Source organism: Hippocampus zosterae, chromosome 2 (genome assembly GCF_025434085.1).
Source record: "Hippocampus zosterae strain Florida chromosome 2, ASM2543408v3, whole genome shotgun sequence".
NCBI lineage: Eukaryota > Metazoa > Chordata > Actinopteri > Syngnathiformes > Syngnathidae > Hippocampus > Hippocampus zosterae.
This window is the reverse complement of record NC_067452.1, coordinates 31461312-31485504: the sequence shown is the minus strand read 5'-3', so window position 1 is coordinate 31485504 and position 24193 is coordinate 31461312. Positions and strand designations below refer to the sequence as shown.

At 41.5% G+C, this 24193-nt stretch overlaps 1 protein-coding gene across 9 annotated transcripts in view; it reads right to left on the bottom strand.

The window, feature by feature from the left end:
• The window catches only part of agrn (agrin), a 262280-nt gene that overhangs the window by 97187 nt on the left and 140900 nt on the right, over window positions 1-24193 (bottom strand). For all 9 annotated transcript variants that reach the window (XM_052059668.1, XM_052059671.1, XM_052059670.1 and 6 more), the window contains one exon: window positions 2764-2988. In XM_052059668.1, the coding sequence (XP_051915628.1) occupies window positions 2764-2988 (225 nt within the window). The remainder of the gene's footprint in view (window positions 1-2763; window positions 2989-24193) is intronic.

Here is a 24193-nt window from a genome sequence, read left to right as displayed (position 1 = left end):
TCCCAAGTGATTTTTGGCTGCGATACGAAGAGCAGCAATGCAAAGGACAGAGCGGTCTGTCTTTTGAGAATCAGAAGACAGACCATTGTCCTGGTTTTCTACCAGGACAATGCAGAGGCTTATGAAGACAAGAAAACAGGTCTTTTATCTCATTGCACGTGGCGCCTCTCTGCATAACGCAGCACCTCACTGCCAGCCAGGCCATTACTTGAGAGCAACACCATTACCTCCCATTAAGTGAGAAGAACAGCTTCCAGGTTCCCCGCTCTCCTCCAGCCGAGCAAAGAGGGTAATTACAAAAAGAATGGCCTGCATGCTGCAGAAACTAGCAGCGCAGATAAATCGGGGGAAGCGACGCTCCCTGCGGGCCGACTCGGGTTGGATTTATGCGACCAACCTTCTGTCTGCAGACCTGCATATCCATCTCCCTTTGCCCACCACTAGGCTCTGTCTCTGAGCGAGAAACTACCATGCTCTCTCCCCATCTGGCTCCCCAACACAAACGGGGAGGGTGGGGGGGAGATTGCCTAGGGAGTAAACAACCACTTCGAGATGAAAACAAGTACGCGTGGGGGGCGGGGGAAGCTGGACCGTGCGAAACTGACAAGTGCTACTTAGAACAGTTCACACTACAGGAGTGCTGGTGTGAGGCAAAAAATAATAATAAATAAAAATAAGCGGGCAGCCCGGTAGTCCAGTGGTTAGCACGTCGGCTTCACAGTGCAGAGGTACCGGGTTCGATTCCAGCTCCGGCCTCCCTGTGTGGAGTTTGCATGTTCTCCCCGGGCCTGCGTGGGTTTTCTCCGGGTGCTCCGGTTTCCTCCCGCATTCCAAAAATATGCATGGCAGGCTGATTGAACACTCCAAATTGTCCCTAGGTGTGAGTGTGAGCGTGGATGGTTGTTCGTCTATGTGTGCCCTGCGATTGGCTGGCAACCGATTCAGGGTGTCCCCCGCCTACTGCCCGGAGACGGCTGGGATGGGCTCCAGCACCCCCCGCGACCCTAGTGAGGATCAAGCGGTACGGAAGATGAATGAATGAATGAATTAATAAAAATAAGCAAACAAGTAAATAAAGAATGAAACTGAGCAGGGACACGTTGCCAGTGAGGGGAGAACACAAAAGAGAATTAATAGCCAGAGGTAGTAGCTAATTGAAGAAAAGAAAGAGACGACAAGAGAGAAACACCAAAAAGTTTCTGCTTACAAGAAAAAAAAGGATCATTAGTTTGGGGCCCTGATTAGCTGGCAACCTGTTCAGAGTGTATCGAACCTGCTGCCCGAAGACAGCTAGGAGAGGCTCCACAAACAAACAAAACAAAAAAAGATGAAAAAAAAACCGTTTTTTTTTTTTTGGTGTGTTATTTATTTGTGTGTTCGCTTCTTTGTTGCACGAATATCCTGAAGTTTTTTTAATAGTGAGTCATTCCCTGCATGTAAAGATGCTTCTGATTAGTTAAATAACTCCTATGATTATAGTGGCACTTGATGGCTTGCGAATGTGTTTTCTTATGGAACAAAAATGTTATTTGTGACACCATCGGCATGGACATTTTGTTTTCTTACAACAAGTGGAGGGAAAATTTGTTAAATTTTTTTTTTTTAAAACCATTTATAACAGCTCTGAAATTGTCTGGCAACCAGTTAAGGGTGTATTCCGCCTCTTGCACAAAGTCAGACGTAATACTGTAAGCTCCAGTTCATACGCAATCATAATGAGGACCACTAGTATGTAAAATGGATGGATGGGTGTTGAAAAAGCCTAAATAAGAGAATGTGTCAGAATGTGACATCAAATATTATATATATATATATATTATATATATATATAAAATATTTCAAATCCAAACTACAAATCACAAGTTTTCCCCTTCAACGTAATCCCCCTGGATTCCAATATATACTCTCCCAGTCTTCAATTTGTTCATGGATTAGTGGAGAGTTTCTTTCATATTCCTGCACAGCTCAGTCCTCACGGCCATCTTGATACTGTCTATATCTTCAAAACAGGTTCCCTCGATGAAACCCATGTAATGATAGAAAAAAAAAAGGTCGTGTAGATTCGTGTCATCAATCCCACTGTGAGGCTGACGTGCTAACCAGTCGACCACCGTACCGCCACCAGACAACTCATAATCAATACATTTTACATTGCATTCATTTGTAATATTTGAGATTAAATATATTGGAATGCTGGTATGCCTTTTTACAACCTCCAGGTTCTGGTAAACGTTGAATGAAAAATAACAAATGTGATTTTTCTCAAGGGCGCCCGGCCTGGTGGTCCAATTGTTAGCACGTTGACCTCACAGTGCAGAGGTCGTGGGTTTGCTTCCGGCTCTGGCCTCCCTGTGTGGAGTTTGCATGTTCTTCCCGTGCCTGTGTTGGTTTTCTACTCCGGTTTCCTCTCACATTCCCAAAACACACATGGCAGGCTGATCAAACACTCAAAATTGTCCCTGGGTGTGAGTGTGAGTGCGGATGGTTGTTCATCTGTTTGTGCCCTGCTATTAGCTGGCGACTGGTTCAAGATGTCCCCCGCCTAGTGTCCGAAGACGGCTGGGATGGCTCCAGCACGCCCCGCGACCATTGTGAGGATCAAGCAGATCAGAAAATGGATGGATAGATGGATTTTTCTTTGGATTTTTTTCTTTTTTTTGTGTATTCATCATGGGAAATTACAGTCATTAAAATCTTGGCAAAATACATCTGGTGGCTTGCGTCGTATGCAATGTGACAAAATCCCAAAGTCCAAAATCTTACCGCATCGTCCTTGATGTTGCACCCTGATGTTCTTGTGGTGCTTGCAGGCATACTGATGCAGCTCACACTCGTTGCGGTAGTCCTTTCCATCGCTGCCACACACCGTCTGCTCCGGTTTGCCCTCACAGCCCAGCGGGCACATGCATTTAGCCGACAAGCCGTCAGTGGACTGGACACAGGTGCTGCCGTAGCTGCAGGTCACCTCAGTGCAAGGGTCTTTGAGAACTGAAGGCAGGGAAAGGCATGGGTTGTGAGGGATGTGGGGGGGGGGGGGAGGAGAAAAAAAACAATAAGTCCAAAAGGGTGTGCTTCTCACTCACTCACACTGCTGCCAAACAATTGTACTTGAGGCCACTCGCTCCTACCGTCACAATGGTATGGAGTCCATTGTATTTAAGTGGCGGCTAGTGCGCGTTGGAAGGCCCATTGCAGTATTTCAGAATGTCAAGAAGTACTTGACATCCCACGGAGGGGACGTACTGTCGCGGCTTTGTGTTCTGATTTAGAGCTTTGAATTCCAAACATGCTTTCCTGCCATGCTCCAGCGAGCTTTAATCGCTCTGGCCGAGAAGGGACCCATTGAATATTTACCTTGCCACAAATGAGTCCAAGAGCGGGAAGAGAAAAATGGGAAAGGTATTCTCCCGGAGGACTTTGTTTTCAGCCTAATTAAACCGCGTGCCACTTGTCGCCGAGTGATTCACTGGTGCAACTTTTCATTCTGCCGATGCTTGCTGCCACTAACGGGGGCTGTTCGTTGGGCTCAGAAGCTCCACAAAAGGTAATGGAACGTAATCGGCATCTTTCTCGCAGATCAATTAATATTTACGAACGGCACATTTCACAGTATGCACTCGCGTTAAAAGAGGAGTGTCATGCCGTAAAGCACTCCCATTTCTAAAACCTTGCAAAATGGTTGTTAACCGTGGCCAGTATAATGCTTCTCGTTGCAACAAACATTGCTGGAATTCATACACAGTATGATGAATTCACATGTAACACACGCACACAAGCGGATAAGTCCACTTCGTTAAATAGTGGTCTCAACTCTCATTACAGTAATTGGTTGGGTTATCCACTTGAATAGATAGGAGGGGGGGAGACACTGGTCATCTAAATGTCTGTAATTACCAATACCGAGTCTTCATCATGGCACAGACGACATCTGTAAAGGTGAAGTATAGGTTGGAGTTTCAAATCATATTTAAAATAGACACCAAAATCATATTATAAAATAGAATCATATACAGTTGTACCTCTACTTACGAAAGTCTCTTCATACAAAATTTTCAAGTTTTCAAGATACGAAAGGTAAAAATACAGTATGGGCTGCTACTCGCAGCTCCGAGTTTCCTGAACACAACATACTTAAAGCTGCTTTGCCATTGGCTATTACATATTACCTAGCATCGTCCTGGGATCCCTTTGGCTAAGAGGGACCTCTGACCGTATGCGTCTATGGATGGAGATAGATAGATATGTGTTTATGCAACGTCCTCGTCATTCGCCCCTCGGGCCATGAGGTGTTCCGGTGTTTTATGTTAATGTGAATCACCCAGAAAAAGTGTTCGCTCACTATGCTGATTTTTGCCTTGGACATTTTCGAAGGATCGTTAAAAGCCGACAAAAGCAAACGTCCTAGGATCAGTTCTTCCCAAAATGCCAGGCAAAAACCACTTCTGAGAGAGAACATGAACTAAAAAGGGCAAAAAACGATGAGGACGCAGTTAAAAGTGGAATGAACATCATTTTTATTCCTTACTCTATTCTTATTTTTTTTCCAGATGATGCACAACTCTCATTTATTGTGTAATAATCTAATTGTAACATATATTTGTGACATATTTTGATGCATTTTTATGCTTCATAAAACATGTCTCAACTTAGGGGGGCTTGGAACAAATTAGGACACTTACATAGAAAACGCGTCTCTACTTCCTAAATTTTCTAGTACAGACATTTCTTCCAGAACCGATTAATTTCATAATTAGAGATACCACTGTACTATACAGTCATCATACCTTGGTTTTCGACTATAATCCGTTCCAGAAGGATGTTCGAAAAACGATTTGTTCGAAAACCGAAACCACGCTCTTTTTAAAAAAACTTTATTGAACACGTCTGTTCACAATGGAACGCTAAACGTCACTTCCTCGTCTACCCGAGGAAGCATCACCTCCTCGTGTAAGGAAGGCGAGAGGAGTCAAGTGATTCATTCATGTGTGCTCAGTTTGTTCGAGAACTGAATGGTCGTCATCCGAGGCATAAAAAAACTCGAAATTTTTGGTCGAAAACCGATTTGGTCGAGAACAGAGACATTCAAAAACCCATGTTTGACTGTATAATGATATCAAAACTCAAATGAAACGCCGGACATGCTTTGCTGTTATGCACATAAATACCCACCGTGTCCATAAGATGAGGAAGGATGAGTATTATTGACCCTCTCGCTTAAATGATAAAAAAAAAGAAAAGAAAAAAGAAAAAGGGAGCTTCTTTTTGAAAACATGATCCTCAGCTTCTCGCCTTCGGGATGAAATGACACCACTGTCTTTTTAATAAGAGCCAGAGATGTGGGCAGAGATACTTTATGGATGTGTAAGAAGAAAGGGCGGCTATGAAGACTGCTCTTAATCAAAGCATATCCTCACTCGTTCTCTCTCACTCTCATTCTCAAGATACATTTTCCTCCCTTTTATTTCCTGCTCCTGTCAAGTCCTTTGGAGGTTTAGAGAGCATTAAGACTTTGCTAATGAACACTTTGGGAAACTTTTTAAAAAAATTTAAAATATATAAATATATCTTATTTTCCCGGAGTTCAAAAGGAACTCTAATTTAGAACCATTCAAGAGCAAGTTTCAGATCAAGCATGAAATAGCGGCTCTCAATTTGGGAAAACTGATGAAAATCATGTAGTCATCCGCGGCGGCCGTTTGATGGCAGCCATCGTGGCACTCTAATTAGGTCGGAACAATGAAGCGCTGATCATCCTCGGGTCCTAAAGTAATAACCTCGCTGAGGTTAAGCAGAGCAACTCAAAGGTTATGATCAGCCTCAACGGTACATGCAAAACAAAAATTCTAGCCTAACGCAGCGCCCCCAAACTTCGGGTATGCACCCAAGACCCGTCGCAGATTAGTTTTTATTGGGTAGCTGATTGTCAGAGTTGGTGAAAGCCCTCGTTGAATTAAATATAGTGAAACTCAAATCACAAGCTAATGGAAGAAAATATTGAGGGATGAAATTGAGGGGCCATTTGGAAGGAGCAAAATGAGATGATTCTAGCCGCCAATTAAAGATATCTATCAGATCGCTATCACTGGAGAAAATCCCAGAGCATTTTAAATGGCGACGATAATGACAAAACTGAAGATAAGGTGACCCACCCTTATTCAGATACACTGACAAGATAAAGATGCAGAGCAATGACATTTTAGCGCCATTGTGGTGAGACAGCATCTCGAAAGTCAGGATGATTGCGTCTGGCTTTTGTGACTGTTTGTTCTGAAGGTTGGAATGCACAAGCAAGTTTTTAAATTATCCGTACCAGTGGGGCACGTTCTTATTTTTGGTTTGCATTGGAAATAGGGTAACAAATTGCATTTCTTCTTAGCATCTCAATTATAGTGATGAGAAAGTGTATGTGTATAGCGGAAGTGGGCATCTATGACGGTGTCCATTTTTGTGATCCACATTATGATTTGATATATGATATCGTATGCGGGCGGCCCGGTGTCCAGCGGTTAGCGCGTCGACCTCACGGTGCAGAGGTACCGGGTTCGATTCCAGCTCCGGCCTCCCTGTGTGGAGTTTGCATGTTCTCCCCGGGCCTGCGTGGGTTTTCTCCGGGTACTCCGGTTTCCTCTCAATTCCAAAAACATACATGGCAGTCTGATTGGTCACTCTAAATTGTCCCCAGGTGTGATTGTGAGTGCGAATGGTTGTTTGTCTCTGTGTGTCCCGCGATTGGCTGGCAACCGGTTCAGGGTGTCCCCCGCTTATTGCTCGAAGACAGCTGGGATAGGCTCCAGCGCCCGCCGCGACCCTTGTGAAGACAAAGCGGATCGCAAAATGGATGGATGGATATTATATGCTTAAGTGGAGGTCGGCGGTCTACTGAGTGCAAGCAGACCTTTGTCAGTTTTTCAATAACGCTTGAATGATCCCGACAGTCAATGGCAGATGGACTGACGTGGTTTAACGATTAACTACATCCAAGGCTCGACGAATGACGTGATTGCGAGCAATGACATGGAAATAAGTCAGTAATATTGTCACGCAGAAGGTTTAAATCACTTAAACCACAGAGCAGACATTCTCAGTCGGTGGCCACGCCGTCAATGGTGATTCCAAACTGTCATTCAAGAGGGAAAAAAAAATATCTGAATGTTATAGTTTCAAGATTTCTAGACATGATTTTCACCAAATGCCACGGCGATACAACCGCAATTCAATGAGACGCAATAAAAATGTTGTCAGAACATTCATTCATTCATTCATTCATCTTCCGTACCGCTTGATCCTCACTAGGGTCGCGGGGGGTGCTGGAGCCCATCCCAGCCGTCTCCGGGCAGTAGGCGGGGGACACCCTCAATCGGTTGCCAGCCAATCGCAGGGCACACAGAAACAAACAACCATTCGCACTCACACTCACACCGAGGGACAATTTAGAGTGTTCAATCAGCCTGCCACGCATGTTTTTTTTGGAATGTGGGAGGAAACCGGAGCACCCGGAGAAAACCCACGCAGGCCCGGGGAGAACATGCAAACTCCACACAGGGAGGCCGGAGCTGGAATCGAACCCGGTACCTCTGCACTGTGAAGCCGAACAGCCCATTTAAAATATCCATTGGTTACCGTATTTTCACGACTATAAGGCGCCATTAAAAGTCTTAAATTTTCTCCAAAATGGACAGTACGCCTTATGGTGCGGAGCGTCCTTTATATGCGCTGAGTTCCAAAATCTGACTGACTGCCGACACGCTGTTTATATAGAGAAAAGGCGGAAGTGACTGTGAAAGAAGTCGGCCAATCAGGGAAGGGTGGGCGTGTATACATACATATATGGAGAGGGAGAGAGAGGGAGAGAGAGGACAGACAAGCTAGTCCGCCAATGGTGAAGGGTGGGCGTGTAAGTGGACGCCTCAAGCCAGTACCAACACTTGTATAGAGTGTGGCAATGTGCTTTGTTGCAAAACAACTCCGGTTTTGGTTTCTAAGAACCCCTGAAAATAAATTCGACAAAAAGACACGCACGCCTACGAAGCTCAGTTCAAACTTAAAGCCACCGGTTATGCTTTTGGCATGAGTGCCCATCTCACAGCAGCGGAGAAAAAAAAAAGTCAAGCAAATGAACTCTGAGCTTGCCGTTATTCCCGGAGGCTTGACTAAAGAACTTCAACCGCTGGACATTGGCATCAACCGGGCGTTCAAAGTAAAGTTGCAAACGGCATGGGAACAATGGATGATCGGTGGCAAACACAACTTTACAAAGAGTGAGAGGCAGCGCTTGGCGAGTTACGCCACAATACGCAACAACGAGAGGGAACGCGGCGTTTTTGATGGATTACGGTACTTGCACAATTGTTCAATTCTTTCGACACACACACACGCGCTGCCACCATGTTTCGCTCTGTTCTTTACTTTCAAATGTGGGAAAGCTTCACACGAGAGAAATGTTGACTTTGCTGTTGCTACTCCTTCTTTCCGCTCGGCAATGCGTAGCAACTCACACTAGCATGTGATGCATTCAATGACAACTGAGATGTGCAGTCCTCTGCTTCTGATACAGAGGATGAGAACTTTGATGGATTTCTGGGTGATGATTGATCGAAAAACGTGAGAACATTGTACGATGGCTAAATAAAATACACCCGAACTCAGTTCTGCTTTCGTTGCCTTTTTAAAAACGTGTTTTTATCTTATTTGTATGTCTTGGCATGCTACCGTATGCTTCAAGCTAACGTGTTAGAGTGCGCGCATGCATGCCGTATGTTTAAGCTGGCGTATGTTTTACCACTGTAAAACTGCGGCTATTCATACGATGCGTCCTGTGTATGTGTAAAATACAGAAATGTCACGCATTAATGAGACTGCGGCCATTAGTACGATGCGTCGAATAGTCGTGAAAATACGGTAATTTAAGGGAGTGGAAAAAAAAAGATTTGAGATTATAAGTGTCCACTGTTGAAGTTGAGAGCTGATGTTTTACTATTTCATACATATGTGCTTAACTTCATCTTACTCGTATGACAGTTCACATTGTGCCTGCAAAAGAAACTCATCACAATACCATCATCATATTTTTATACTTTGTACGCTGTTACAAAATGCCATAGATTCTTTATAGAGTTGTCTGAAGATGAGCGGCAAGTTGCTTTGAAATCTAAAAACATTGTAGCAGCGTTCTGAAACGGATTGTGACCCACCTCAGGGATTGTATTAAGGTGAGATACATCCGCGCTACTTTACGGCTGGTTTTAGCATGTTTTGTTCAAAAGTAGTTTATGAGGTGAGGAAAATACACTTCAAAGCTCTTCGTGGTGATACCTTAGGAGACTTAGTTACGAGATGACTGATGACAACTGAGAAGAATCAAGAGTAAGGAGAGGTGGATAATGTCTTCCTCAAAAAGTGGGGCAGAGGGGCTTTGGAATATGGGGGGGGGGGGGGGGGGGGCGATTACTGCAATCCTCTCCCATCTCATCCAAAGCCCAGGCATCCAGGAGGCAGGTGGGTTGGTGTATTCGGATGGGGATCAGCTCTGCTCTCTCAACCACTGTTTGCCACTGCAAAGTGTATGAATGCTTCATTAGGGACAGGAAGTTGTCAGCGACATGCTGGTGTGAGCTGGCTCCCTGCTGACATGGAATCAACAGCAGCCTGTGTGTGTGTGTGTGTGTCCGTGTGGAGACTGATTGGCATTGCATGTGTCCTTTAAAGGTGTGTGATGATGAGTTTGCAAAGCGCATAAATGTGTTTTTGTGCATGCATGCGAATGAGTGGGCTGCTTCCTGTAGTGCAGGCGCAGAGATGGAAGGGGGAAGATGGGGTGACTGGAGCAGGGGGAAGGTGGGTGGGAGCTAATCAAATGCAATGATGCGATGTGGGAGAACTTGGCAGTGTGAGTTCTAATCAAGAACCCCCAACCTTCCAGCAGCAGGAGAAGAAGAGAGGAAAGTGGCTACAAAGGTGACAGTGACATGAAGGAGAGGGAGTCTTTTGAAAAACACCGTATAAAAAGGAAAGTGAACATTCATAGATGCTCACTGGGGGGGGGGGGAAGAAAATTCTCTCTCTCTCTCTCTCTCTCTCTCTCTCTCTCTCTCTCTCTCTCTCTCTCTCTCTCTCTCTCTCCATAATAAAAGCTTTGTTAGTCGTACATATGTATTAAAACATTACTGTATTTACAAAAAATGTATTACAAAGTGCTAATATTAATATGAAAAAACATACATCACTCAGTCGTAACTTCAGCAATAAATGACAAAGGTGTATTGTGACAGCGTCCTATACGAATTTGGGAAATGAAAACAACACAATCTTATTTTCATCGTTTGACAAAGTTATGATGACACGTATTTTGCTGTTAGAATCTTACTGCTTTGGATTTGAGTTTGCTTATATAACATGATGAGCTGTGTACAATATTTTCTTCGGCCTTTCTCAATATCTCTTATTGAGCCTGCTCCTTCTTTTGGAATAAGTACCACAAAAAAAAAAAATTAAATTAAATGCATGCCCAGAGATTACGCTTTAATGACTGCTATACTGAGATATGATTTTTTTAAAATACAGCCCATTTATTAGACCTTATTAGATTGTTCTGGTGGTCTTAATGTTTTGCTCGGTTGGCCAACATGAATTTTTCAACATATTAAAAAAAAAAATTAAACATGGAAAAAGTTTGTTTTTGCTTATAATCTTAATTTTTATTCCTGCTATCCATTATCAACGAGATCCAACTAAAAGTACAAACGCTATTTGTTTTGGCATTGACAGAATCTATTTCGAATTATTATGCTGCTTGTTAATTTTCGGTTGCTTAATCAATCAATTAATTTTGTTTTTCATGACCGTTTTTACAATGTCCAACTCTAGTGTGGTTTTTAATGAACTCTTGCAGTTTGGGACAATTACCATTTGTTATCACATCAAAAATGATTTTTAGGTATTCATGATACATTTTATTAGTTTTATTCCAAAAACATTATTCGAAAGTGGAAAGACAATTGTCTAAAAAAATTTTTAAAAAGTGGGAATGTGAAGACTTTACACATTCGAACGCAAAGGCACGATTCAATTTGAAGCAATTAAGAATGTATTTAATGACAGTATTAATTTATATTTTTATTAGAGCTATGTACCTATGGAAACAATGAGCCAGAGCCCATTTTCATTCAGCGAAATTCGAATGAATAAACTGAGACAAAAGAGATACTCAAATGATGTCAGAGCTTGGGATGAAGCAATGAAAGTTAATGTTAAGACTGAGGGAGAAAATGTGGAGAAAGGATGTGGAGCAATGCAAGAGGTAATAAGACTGAAAGGTGCAAAAAAGAGATAAGGGAAAGGGTCAGGGTGCTGTTGAAGAGGACAAACTCTGAAGAAATAAACAAAATTAATTCGTGGAAAAAAAGTAAATACAGACGATGACATGAATCCAAAAGAGAAAACGGGGGAGTCGGCCGAAGCGACGAGAAGGCCAAAGGGTTAATATTGCTTCATCTTTCTCAACACAAGGCCCACTAGAGGATAATTCTCCATGTTTGATGTCGTTCTTCAAACAGTCCCACTGAACTGAGACCCACTTTTTTTTCACTCACTTTGCTGGGTTGCCCTTGAGAATGCAGGGCGAACCATAAAATCTTCTCATCATTCATCACTTCCAAAACAGAGCATGCCGGCGTATGTTTCTGCAATTTCATTTCACTCGCAACTTCAACTTTTGGGGATAAAAGCGTCGACAGCAACAAGAGTGATTATTACATCTGCTGAGGAATAGGTTTGAGAAATAATTTGGTAAACCTCAGTGCACGGGAATGGTGGTATGGAGACCACCGATAATAGGGTACACAAATTTTATAATTACAACTGGAGGGTGGCTTCCCATTAAGATATTAAAATGACCCATTGGTAGTGCAGCCAAGTATTGGACACTTATATATATATATATACACAGCACAAAATCCATCCATTCATCCATTTTCTAATATGCTTCTCTTCACAAGGGTGTGCTGGAGCCTATCCCAGTCGTCATAAGGCAATAGGTGGGGGACACCCTGAACCGGTTGCCAGCCAATCGCAGGGCACACAGAGACCAACAACCATCCACGCTCACACTCACACCTCGGGACAATTTAGAGTATTCAATCAGCCTGCCATACGGGTTTTTGGAATGTGGGAGGCAACCAGAGTACCCGGAGAAAACACGCGGAGAACTTGCAAACTCCACACAGGGAGGTCGGAGCCGAAATCGAACCCTGCACCTCTGCACTGTGAGGCCAGCGTACTAACCGCCCTTCTAAAGTCTTTGCAAACCATTAATGCACACTTATGACCATCACTATAATAATCCCATTCCAAGTCATTACACATAGAGGTACTCCACATGAATGCATTATAGGCTACACAAAACTGGAGCAGTATAATTCCAAGAAATACACCCACAGTTGCAATCTTTAGTCTGTGTCTACACTGGCACGTATGCAGATAGTCGACGTGTCTTACTGCAGTTTGCATTGCGTGGATTGCATGCTTGTATAGGGGACTTCAAACGCAAATGTATATTTAATCTGCGAGTGTGTGCCCACATACGGGTAGTGTTGCTGTATTCATACCATATATAGCGTATTGACACACACGCACGAACACAGTGTTAGTTTGGCCAAGATCTGGTTATGAATACCAAGAGAAAAAAAAAGAAATCAACACCTTGGGGAAATGAGAACAGGGAAATGGAGTTGCATACCATGACCCCGTGGCTCTCTTTGTGTTAGTGTGAGCGTGCATAAATGTGCTAAATAATCCCCCAAGAGAGATTTGATTAGTCTGTGTTTTTGTATATCTGGGCAATTGTGCAATGCGCGTTACTGCTTATGACAGCAGCAGCAAGACACGAGGAGATGGTATCTTTCAGAGGCAAAGCAGGAGGAAGGGAGCGAAGAAAATTGATCGGACGAGCTGAGCGCTAATCTGCATTTGTAATTTCTGCTATCAAGATTTTTCTGGAGTTTTGCTCAGAATCACGTCACAGGATACTGACTGACCTTTTGTAGACCTTTCTCCAGTCTGGAGATTTTCAAGGCTTCCAATATATGCTAATGTTACGTTTGTCTGATAATAATAAGAAGGCCTTCAGTCACGGACATGTCTGGATGACTAACTTAAGTTTTGTAGCGACAGTGTCTCGTCAACGAAAACTCACATATGTCACGTCATATTTTAGTCAACAAAGAACCACGTTTAGCTCGTCATTTTCTCATTTTCGTCATGCAAAAAAGGGGCGTTAGCGAAATAATTTCATCATCGTGGACAAAAACAAAACTGGTCCAACTCCCCGTAGTAGCATTTTATTTGAAGGGGCCTTTCTTGGGACTGAAGGACATTGTATAATACCTCATTATATTTAATGAAAAAAAAACCCAGAAAGGGGCAGATCAAAAATGTTCGGTCGAGTAGGCAGTTTTAAGATACGAATTGAGCGAAAGAGTCTCCTCCTAAGTGCCACCGTGTTCTTGGTTCATGCATTCATACGTTTGCCATGTGTGCAATCCGGGGGGACGGGGGGGGGGGGGGGTTTGCGGGGGACAGGTGCAAACTGCACTCCGATGTCAAACTGAGCGTGGGCTCGTTTGTGCTGGTATGTCATCGGCGCAATATCCTTTTGTGAAGGGGACGTCAAGACAAAGCAAACTGCAGGTGCGAATGAAGAGCAATTACGGGCAATGACAGCAGCCGCGGTTCATTCACTCTTTGTGGATTCGGGCCCCAGAGTGATGCATCTCCGCCATCTAGCAGAGGGTGTTACCAAACCAATAACACAAGTGAGGAGAAGAGGATACAAAAGAGAGCACTCGTGTCAGATACAAAGCTGAGAGATACTTTGGCTTGGAGGTTTCCTGACCTTAGCGCTCTTCGCCTAGAAGGGAATGAATCTGCGCTTTCTACAGCCCAGTTAAAAAAAAAAAAAAGAAAATCAGACCAAAAACAGAAGAAAAGCAACCGAAGTAGCAACTTGGCTGATTTAAGGCTCCTTCAATTTACAAGTTCCCTCGAATCAGTCTGTGTTTAGCTGCAGGTACTGAAGATCGTGTTGTTCCCAAAATCTTCCATCTGCATGCTCTCTGTAATACGGAATGGGTGCAGCACACGGAGCGACACAACCTAACTTGACTGAACGCAGTGTGTAAATAGTGTTACAGTGAAACTCCTCTACATCAAAAATCATGTTTGCAGCAAGACATTTTTCACAACAGGGGGTTTTTCACTGTAGCAAATTTGATCTCAGATGTAAACACACACACACACACACACACACACACAACATACCGGTATGTGTACTTTAGTTTTATTCCAATAGTATGTATCATAAGAATGAGCGTACACTTATTTTACACTTCATATCGTCAGTGTAGAAAGAAGTAAAGGGAAAGAAATTGCGAAATTTACTATCATCATTCACTTTCGCTTACATCAATTTCTTGGATTTTGCTTCCTCCCTCTTTCATTTTGATCACTTTTAGCCTCTCTTCCAGTGTCAAAGCTCTTCTTGTTTTAGCTGCTTGACATCCAAAGATGTTTTGTAGCCATTTTAGCAATGCAACGTTCTTGCTGCGTCTGAAAATAACAATAACACATACTTCCTGGACTACAGCGCATGTGTAAACCAGTGTGGTGGTTGCTGTTGCCGTTTCCGAGCGAAGCAGTAGAGGTCGCTCTTGGATTAGACTTCGTTGTAGTGAATCTCGTTGCAAGGCAAGAGCAGAGAAAAAGATTTCGTATAACGCAACAGGGTTTTTTTGTTTTCGTTGTATGGGGGCAGGACAGTAGGAATGGTGTTAATGCATGAAGATTTTTTCACACTAGGGAGTATTTTCGCCTATGTAGGTTTCGTTGTAGAGGAGTTTCACTGTACAATGTCAACATGCTTGTGGTACACTCGCCTTACTTGTGTGCGAGCAGCATGGGATCGGGTACCACTCTGTGACTGTGTGAATCTGGGTGTGTATGTTTGGTCGTCTCTATATGTGACTGGACTGGCGAGCAGTTAAGGGGTTAGTCCACCTTTCGCCTGAAATCAGCTGGGATAGGCTCCAGCAACCCCCGGCCATTGGTTTTAGAGCGATAGATCTATAACTCTATGAGTTAGGGAGCATGCACTCATCGAGTGACAAAGCAGGAGTAGGGTAGAAGGCACGCACGTACGCACGCACGCTCACACACACACACACACACACACACACACACACACACACACACACACACACACACACACACACACACACACACACAAAACACACACAAAATCCCAATGTCATTCTCAGCCAACTTCATCCAGATGCATACTTGCATTCTGCACTGCCTGCTGTGCTTACACAAAGCAAAAGTAAGGACGAATGAAAAGTCCCTGTTCCACAACAGTGGCTACACAAGATGACTTCTCCAGCAATTCCCGCTCTCCCTCTGGAAGAGAGAGTCACAGCTCGTGCGGTCTGGGAAGGGGTACATTGTATATTCCTGGCGGTCAGAGCAGCTCCTTTTTCCCCAGACCGTAGTGAAGCTCCCTAATGTCAACCCCACATTACACAATTAATAAGGCTGAAAACAAAGAGGAGCTCATTTACAACAAGAGGTACAGTGCGACCAACTTTGTCTCCTCTCAGCCGAGCTTTCTAAAAAAGGACGAGCAACATTAACTTCTGCTAAATAACAGACAATACGAGTGGATTCATTCTCACGTCGGTTTTTGCATGATAAGAAAGTTATCCAGTTGAAGGCAATCACGGAGTCAACCGCGCTGATCATTGCCAAAGACATGATGTGCATTGACATCAAATGCAAACGCAATGATTTACTGACATGGTAACTTTGGAGTGCAGATATGCAAATATTCTACCAAGGTCGCTTTGCCTTACATGCATAATTCTTCATGAGGAAAGACCATCAGAGAGCTGGAGGTGCCGGGTTTCAACGAAGCCATGCATTGACAGCTTTTTAACATTTACAGTGTGATTGGATTTTACCAATAAGAAGTACTTTTCACATTTTCCTGAAAAAAATAAGTACAGGGGAACCTCAACATAACAAACAATTGGGACTAGGGATTTCCCGTCAAAGATGACTGTGCAACAAAAATATTGCTATGTTCTTTTCGTAGCCTAAATATTTCCAGTACAGTGTAACATTAATTTAAGTATTGATAAAAAAAAAAGAAAAAGATCCTGCAACTCTTTAAAAAGTTTATCCAAACTGTGTACTATACTGTGCCAAAATCAAAGATGGCATACTCAAGAGAAGATTAGCGCCCGAGTTGAAAACAGCCGTCGATACGAATCGGTAGACGCAACATGCTTCATTTGAGCTGCGCGCTTACGGTGATGCTAGGCTAATGTCCATGCTTTGTATTTATTACCTTTTGCTTTTCGTCAATTGAGTCATGTCGGGATCTGTTGAGCAGCAACAGTGTCTATCTAACATTTTTATGTCACACAAATCCACGAATGAGAAAAATGTAAAGTAATTCCGGCACATCACCATATTCTTAATTTTATTTATATATATATATATATATATATATATATATATATATATATATATATATATATATAATTTTTAGAATATAGACAATACTTTTCCCTTAAATAATAAAAGATCAGGGACATTTCATTTTGGATGGGTTTTTTTTTTCTTCAACTTGGCTCCTTCCAGCTCTCCATTGAGTGCCGTTGGCTTCTCGTTGTTATCAGGTAGTCTCTTTAAACGGAGCATCGCCTTTTAATTTTGATCATATCTGAGCCCATTTCTCTTTTAACCACGTGACTGTCAAGATGTGAAAACGAGACAATTTTGACTGAAGAACAAAATGAGGATAATGAAGAAACTTGCCCTGTACTGGTCCGAACCATTAAGAAGCGGACGATATAAATACAGTATTAGATGGACAAGTGAGGGCAAGCAAAAGCCCTCATCTCAAAAAATAAGAAAAAAAAGTGGCCCTCAGGAGAGGACGAACACGTTAAATGTTCTAATAGCCTCTTTGGTGAGATGAGTGAGATGCTCAGTGAATGTGATGATTTGCCCACTTGTCAGCTTCAGAAGAGTGTGCAGTCAGAGCGGCTATGTTGCCATGACAGTGATGACAGTGAGGTAGAAAACCAAACACGAGTTATTATATACAGCTGCCTTTCTAAAGGGTGACACATGGCTGAGGTTTTTATAAGTGGAACGGTTGTCAACAGCTGACCTGATAGTAGAAAGGGAAAAAAATTATGGAGTCGGAATTGCCTGGCTACAATTTGGAGATGTTGCATATTATAATTCCTCCCAAAACATGCTTTCTTTCCTCAACTGCTTCAATTTACTGTATTCAGAGTTCAGTCATTATTTAACTTAGTTCAGATTATTTTCATTTCAAGATAAATAAATGCAATTCTTCGTTGGCACATTGGTCGATTGGTTAGCACGTCGGCCTCACAGTGTAGAGGTGCAGGGTTCAATTCCAGCTCCGGGATTCCTGGATGTCGTATGCATGTTCAACCCGTGCCTCCGTGGGTTTTGTTTGTTTGTTTGTTTGTTTATTGAACATAAAACATATACAGTAATAATTTGACAGAAAATAAGGTAGATAAAAAAGTAAAAAGAAAGAAATCAGTCTTCATTCAACACAGTTATTATGTTCAAGGGAGTAGGATGAAGTAAAAAAACTTATCTAGTCCTACCCCGTTATGTGTTTATATCTACTAAATCATTTTTATATCAATCAGAAAAGAAAAAGTAAGAAGAAGTCTCCAATAAGGCTCATACTTTACCCTTAACCGTGATATTTTCACAACTTTTGGTTTGTATCGGGATTATATACATCCTCACCCTGGCACTCTTGTGTCAATTTTCTCTTGTATTCATAATATTTCAATACCTTTCTCTATTTATCAACTTAGTTCTGATTTATCATTATATTTAATGTTTAGAATTTATCATTTTAACTCTGATTGATGTAGGTTGTTTGTACTATTTTTTTTAATTTGTTTTTGAAATCAGCAAGCGATTTACTCATTTTTAGGTCCGTTTCGAGATTATTCCACATATTAACACCTTTGCTAGATACACTTCTTTGCTTGATGTTTGTTCTTGTTTTGAGTTTTTTGAATAAGTTGGTACCTCTTAATTCATAGTTGCTTTCTCGAATTTCAAAAAACTTCTGAATGTTTTGGCAGAGCAGGTTATTGTGTGCTTTGTACATTAATTGCGCGATTTTAAAGTCAACCAGGTCATAAAATTTCATCGTATTTAATTTGATAAATAGTGGATTTGTGGGTTCCGTATATTTGGATCTATTAATAATTCGAATTGCTTTTTTTTGTAGTTTGAGAATAGGGAGTGTGTTTGTTTTGCAGGCATTTCCCCATATTTCCACACAGTAGGTCATGTATGGTAATAATAATGAAGTGTATAATGTGTACAAAGATCTCTTATTTAGCACTTCCTTGGTTTTGTAGAGGTTTTGGTCTTGGCTATTTTTCTTTTTACGTTATCGATATGTGGTTTCCAACATAGTTTTGAGTCTATTACTAATCCGAGACACTTGGTTTCATACGCTCTTTCTATTTCAATTGAGTTTACCATAATTTTAGCTTGGTGTTTGATTGGTCTTGTGCCAAAAACAATTGACTTCGATTTTTTCAGGTTAAGTGACAATTTATTTCTGTCGAACCAGTTTTTTAATTTGTTTAATTCGTTTTCTACGGTTGTCAGGAGCTGTTTCAGATTTATTCCAGAACAGTAGAAAGTTGTATCATCAGCAAATAGGACACATTTAAATAGTTTTGAAACCTTGCAGATATCATTTATATATAAGATGAATAGTTTTGGACCAAGCACTGACCCCTGAGGAACTCCGTGAGTGATTTTCAGTTGATTCGTTTTTTTATTGTTGAGTTGCACGTACTGATATCTGTTTTCTAAATAACTTTTTATCCATTTATAAGCTACACCTCTAATGCCATATCTTTCTAGTTTTTTCAATAATATACTGTGATCTATTGTGTCAAAAGCTTTTTTTAGATCTAGGAAAACCCCAACAGTAAATTCTTTGTTGTCTATATTAGTGGCTATTGCTTCCACAAACTCCATAACTGCCATTGAGGTGGTCCGTTTTTCCCTGAAGCCATATTGATTCTCCCTTAACAGCGCATGCTTTTGTATAAAACTATCAAGTCTGCGAGAAAATAGTTTTTCTAATATTTTTGAAAATTGTGGTAGTAGTGACATTGGTCTATAATTTGTAAACAGATGTTTTTCTCCACTTTTATAGATTGGAATAACTTGAGCAATTTTCATTTTTGATGGAAAGATACCAGCTTTAATTTTAATTTTTTCTCCAGGTACTCTGGTTTCCGATTGGCCAACTAATTCTTAAATTTAGTTGATGTGCTGTGCAAAAATCCCGAGACTCTGCCACACAAATCCTACATTTTGCTAACATTTGGTTATGTTTGCATTTGGACATTAAGGTCAGGGAAATTATTTAGGGCTAATGATCATTATTTTAATAGTCTTTTTTTCTGTTGATTATTTTGTCGATTGTTGGGATTAATTTGATGAAAACATGTTATATTTGGGAAAATGAACATTTTCTTTAATCTAATTTTTTTTACAAACAGGAAATGATTTCAAGTTGACAAGACAGAGAATGCCGAAATTATGATTCAGTTCTTGGTTTGGACCGTGACATGTCAGAAAATTGCCAAAAATGCTCAAAAAAGCAAAAGCAGATGCTTCTAAATGTTTTATTTTTAAATGTAATAATTTTATTCTCGTGAGCATGAGAATCCACCTACTTTCATGGAGCACAACAAAAAACTTACAATATTTGCTTTTCAGAGGCAGACATTCTGAGGAGTTGGAACATTTTAAATTAAACAAGGTATTTTACAGATTAATCGATTAGCAAAACATTGATATCTATTCACTTGGTCATCGATTAATAGTTGATGAATAAATCAATCATTGCTCTTGTAATATAATTACAATAATTTTGCTGTTTTGTCCACAAAAAGAAACCCTGGAAGCACAAAAAAGTGTATTTAAGGCACCGTACATATGTTCTGCTTCTAAACATAAATGTGACGATGTGTGGAAAAATGCATGTCTTCTTTGGTGGCTGCGCTGCAGAAAAGACTAGTTGATTTGAATCAGACATGACAGCTTCTCAGAAATCTTGCCACTTCATTTACCGCCATGAAAACCTGCCAAACACTTTCGAACCGGCATATGAGGACATTTGACAATGTAATCCAACTGACAGGCTACTTGGAATACACCCCAGTCCGTCAGATTGTTCACCTTGTGCACGCTCCGTATTCTACAATCCTGATCTACGCTGGTGATGCGGCCCAAAAGGCTATAATCTCCGGCAGAGTGATCCATCTTGAGCTAAGAAGCGCTTGGCGTCACATGACCTCCAAGTAACACTTATTTTTACTATCTCACACAAATACGCAGAGACAAACATCGGCAGTGGGACTATTGGTGAATTCAAGGGAAATTAGATTGATGGCAACTGGTCAGCAAATTAGGGAAACCTACTCAAGCCAAACACAGATCATTTTTGTCTGTCTTTTTTTTTTTTCAAATTTCCCTTTCAGGAGCCATTGAAATAGACTGCGTCTATTGCAGCATTGGATTTAATGTGGCATACAACAAACAGTTTGGAAAAGGATGGATGGATTTATGATGAACTAGTTAACTTGTATGTATACAAATATAGACTTGAATTTTGATTGCCCCGGCTTAAAGTTTTTCAAATCACGATCTGTCACTTGATCACTTTTTTTTTTTTGCTTCGCTTTGAGACACAAGATAGCCAAAAAAGCTTCAGATGCAACACTGCTCATGTGAACTGCGGGAAAAAAAGACTCAGAGCAGTCGCTGGTGCAATTTACATTTCTTTTGAAATGAAAAAAAAAAAAGGAATTACAAAATTGAAACACTTGCTGGCGGCTAAATTACGCTTTAGAAGACTAGTTGATTTGTTTAAGAAGAAGAAGAAGAAAAACCTTCATTAGTCTCACAATGGAGAAATTCCCAATTCACAGCAGCAAAGTTAAGAAAGTAAGAAGTAGAACAACAAAATATAGGAGCTGCTGGAAAGGCAGCCAGTCTCTAAATTTTCCTGTATTCTTTTTTAATATTCTTTTACACAATACAGCGCTATATTTGTTTGTGAAAAACAAATACTGTAATGGAAAAAGTACCGTATTTTCACGACTATTCGACGCATCGTACTAATGGCCGCAGTCTCATTAATGGGTGACATTTCTGTATTTTACACATACATGGGACGCATCGTACTAATGGCCGCAGTTTTACAGTGGTAAAACATACGCCAGCTTAAACATACGGCATGCATGCGCGCACTCTAACATGTTAGCTTGAAGCATACGGTAGCATGCTAAGACATACAGATAAGATAAAAACACGTTTTTAAAAAGGCAAAGAAAGCAGAACTGAGTTCGGGTGTATTTTATTTAGCCATCGTACAATGTTCTCACGTTTTCGATCAATCATCACCCAGAAATCCATCAAAGTCCTCATCCTCTGTATCAGAAGCAGAGGAGTGCACATCTCAGTTGTCATTGAATGGATCACATGCTAGTGTGAGTTGCTACGCATTGCCGAGCGGAAAGAAGGAGTAGCAACAGCAAAGTCAACATTTCTCTCGTGTGTAGCTTTCCCACATTTGAAAGTAAAGAACAGAGCGAAACATGGCGTCAGCGCGTGTGTGTGTAGAAAGAATTGAACAATTGTGCAAGTACCGTAATCCATCAAAAACGCCGCGTTCCCTCTCGTTGTTGCGTATTGTGGCGTAACTCGCCAAGCGCTGCCTCTCACTCTTTGTAAAGTGGTGTTTGCCACCGATCATCCATTGTTCCCATGCCGTTTGCAACTTTACTTTGAACGCCCGGTTGATGCCAATGTCCAGCGGTTGGAGTTCTTTAGTCAAGCTTCCGGGAATAACGGCAAGCTCAGAGTTCATTTGCTTGACTTGTTTTTTTTCACCGCTGCTGTGAGATGGGCACGCATGCCAAAAGCATAACCGGTGGCTTTAAATTTGAACTGAGCTTCGTAGGCGTGTCTTTTTGTCGAATTTATTGTCAGGGGTTCTTAGAAACCAAAACCGGAGTTGTTTTGCAACAATGCACATTGCCACACTCTATACAAGTGTTGGTACTGGCTTGAGGCGTCCACTTACACGCCCACCCTTCACCATTGGCGGACTAGCTTGCCTGTCCTCTCTATCCCTCTCCATATATGTATACATACACGCCCACCCTTCCCTGATTGGCCGACTTTTTTCCGCATGCCTGGCCACAGTCACTTCCGCCTTTTCTCTATATAAACAGCGTGTCAACTGTCAGTCAGATTTTGGAACTCAGCGCATATAAAGGACGCTCCGCACCATAAGGCGTCCTGTCCATTTTGGAGAAAATTTAAGACTTTTAATGGCGCCTTATAGTCGTGAAAATACGGTAGTTGCCATAATTGGGGTTGGGGCCTGAAGCAGATTATCTTAATAGAATTTCAATTAATTTCAATGACAAACAATAGCTAACAATAGCGAACTGGAATTGAGACAAAATAAAATAAATTCTCAGATGTTGTTTATTTATTTTTTTATTTATTACAAAAGTCACATTGCTGACTTTCAAAATATTTTTTCTCTCCTGTTCGTGGAAAAAAGAAATTTTCACAATGCTTTTTGTATGTTTTCTTTGTTTTCCAGGCAAATCTTTTTCCGGGATAGAGTTGTACAGGTGAAGGAAATATGTATGACTTGGTAGCACACACCTCGGGTCAAAGTTGTTCAACAGGTAGGGAACAGCCGCCCCCCCTCCCCCGCTTTTGCAATTTGCAAATTTTCAGCACGATTGATTTCATGATTGCCTTCCACTGGGCCTTTATCCTGTCATACAGAAAGGAGTGTGAAAATGATTCTGCCCATGGGGTTGCCTGTTTCTTCGATTATATTAATGTCATTAGACACTTTTTTTTAAAGACAATGGGGCATTTAGAAAAATCATTAAACATAGTCAAACCAACATTGACTGCATTTGTAATGTAGCTACTCTCTGTTCACAGCCATGTTGTCAGTGTAAGCAGTGCACATCAGTTGAAATGAAAAGGTAACGTAAGTGAAGTATTGATTCACGTTCACCGTGTCTTCAAAATCCCACCCGAGTTCTGTGAGGGGGGGGGGCTTTGAGGTAATAAGGGCAGTCTGTTTTCCCTCCGCTCTAATTGTGACCTTTTCAAAACAAGCATTTTAATCCCTAAGTGAAATTCAGCAAGACAACCATCATCATTATCATCATGAGAATTGCTGTGCTTATTTATACTGTTTTCGCAGTGACCACATGCTGTTTGTTTGTTGCCTGCGGGAATTGTTCTGCTCCTGCTGCACAGGGGACACATGCAGATTTGGCTTTCTAGTCTTTTTTTTTTTTTTTTAACGCGGTGGTTCCTCAGTCATCGGTCGGCTCTTTCATCTCCATCTATGGTGAATGTTTCAGTTTACGCCCGTTTCAATGTTATTTCTAACCTGCCTCTTCGGCCCGCCCATTCTTTGCCCTTTTTTATCTGCTTCCCTTCCTCTTCGCCTGCGGTGACCACTCACCGAGCTTGTTATTAGTAGCAGAAGCCAACCTGCAATGTAATCCTACCCTTCGAATAAGCTCTGGAAACACACTGGTTGGACCACGTGAGGCCGACAGAAAATTGCAACGGTAGTCTGTGTGTTGAGGGTATATGTGGGGTCTCAGATTTGGTTTTGTCTCCATAGTGGCGAAATATATGAAAAGGAGACTGGACAAGATTGAAAACTTTGCTTTGTTGGGAGAAAGACGGAACTGCAAAGCTGTGCAGGTAGGACAGAGCGCAACGGGGATTCATTAAGATGACAATAACAAGCAATTAAGCGCCACTCAGAGACCTGTGGTGTCGGGGAAATCACAATATGTTCTCCACCATCAAAAATGCCAGTTCTAAATCCACTGTTTTCACAATATAATTATTTTACTGCCTGAAATTAGATGCTATTTAATTTGACTTCCCATGTACAGGCCACACACGCATAATGTGAGCAGAAAGCTTTCTGTTAAAGAAACAGAAAGTGGAATAATATACAATGAAATATTAATTTGAAAAAAAAGGG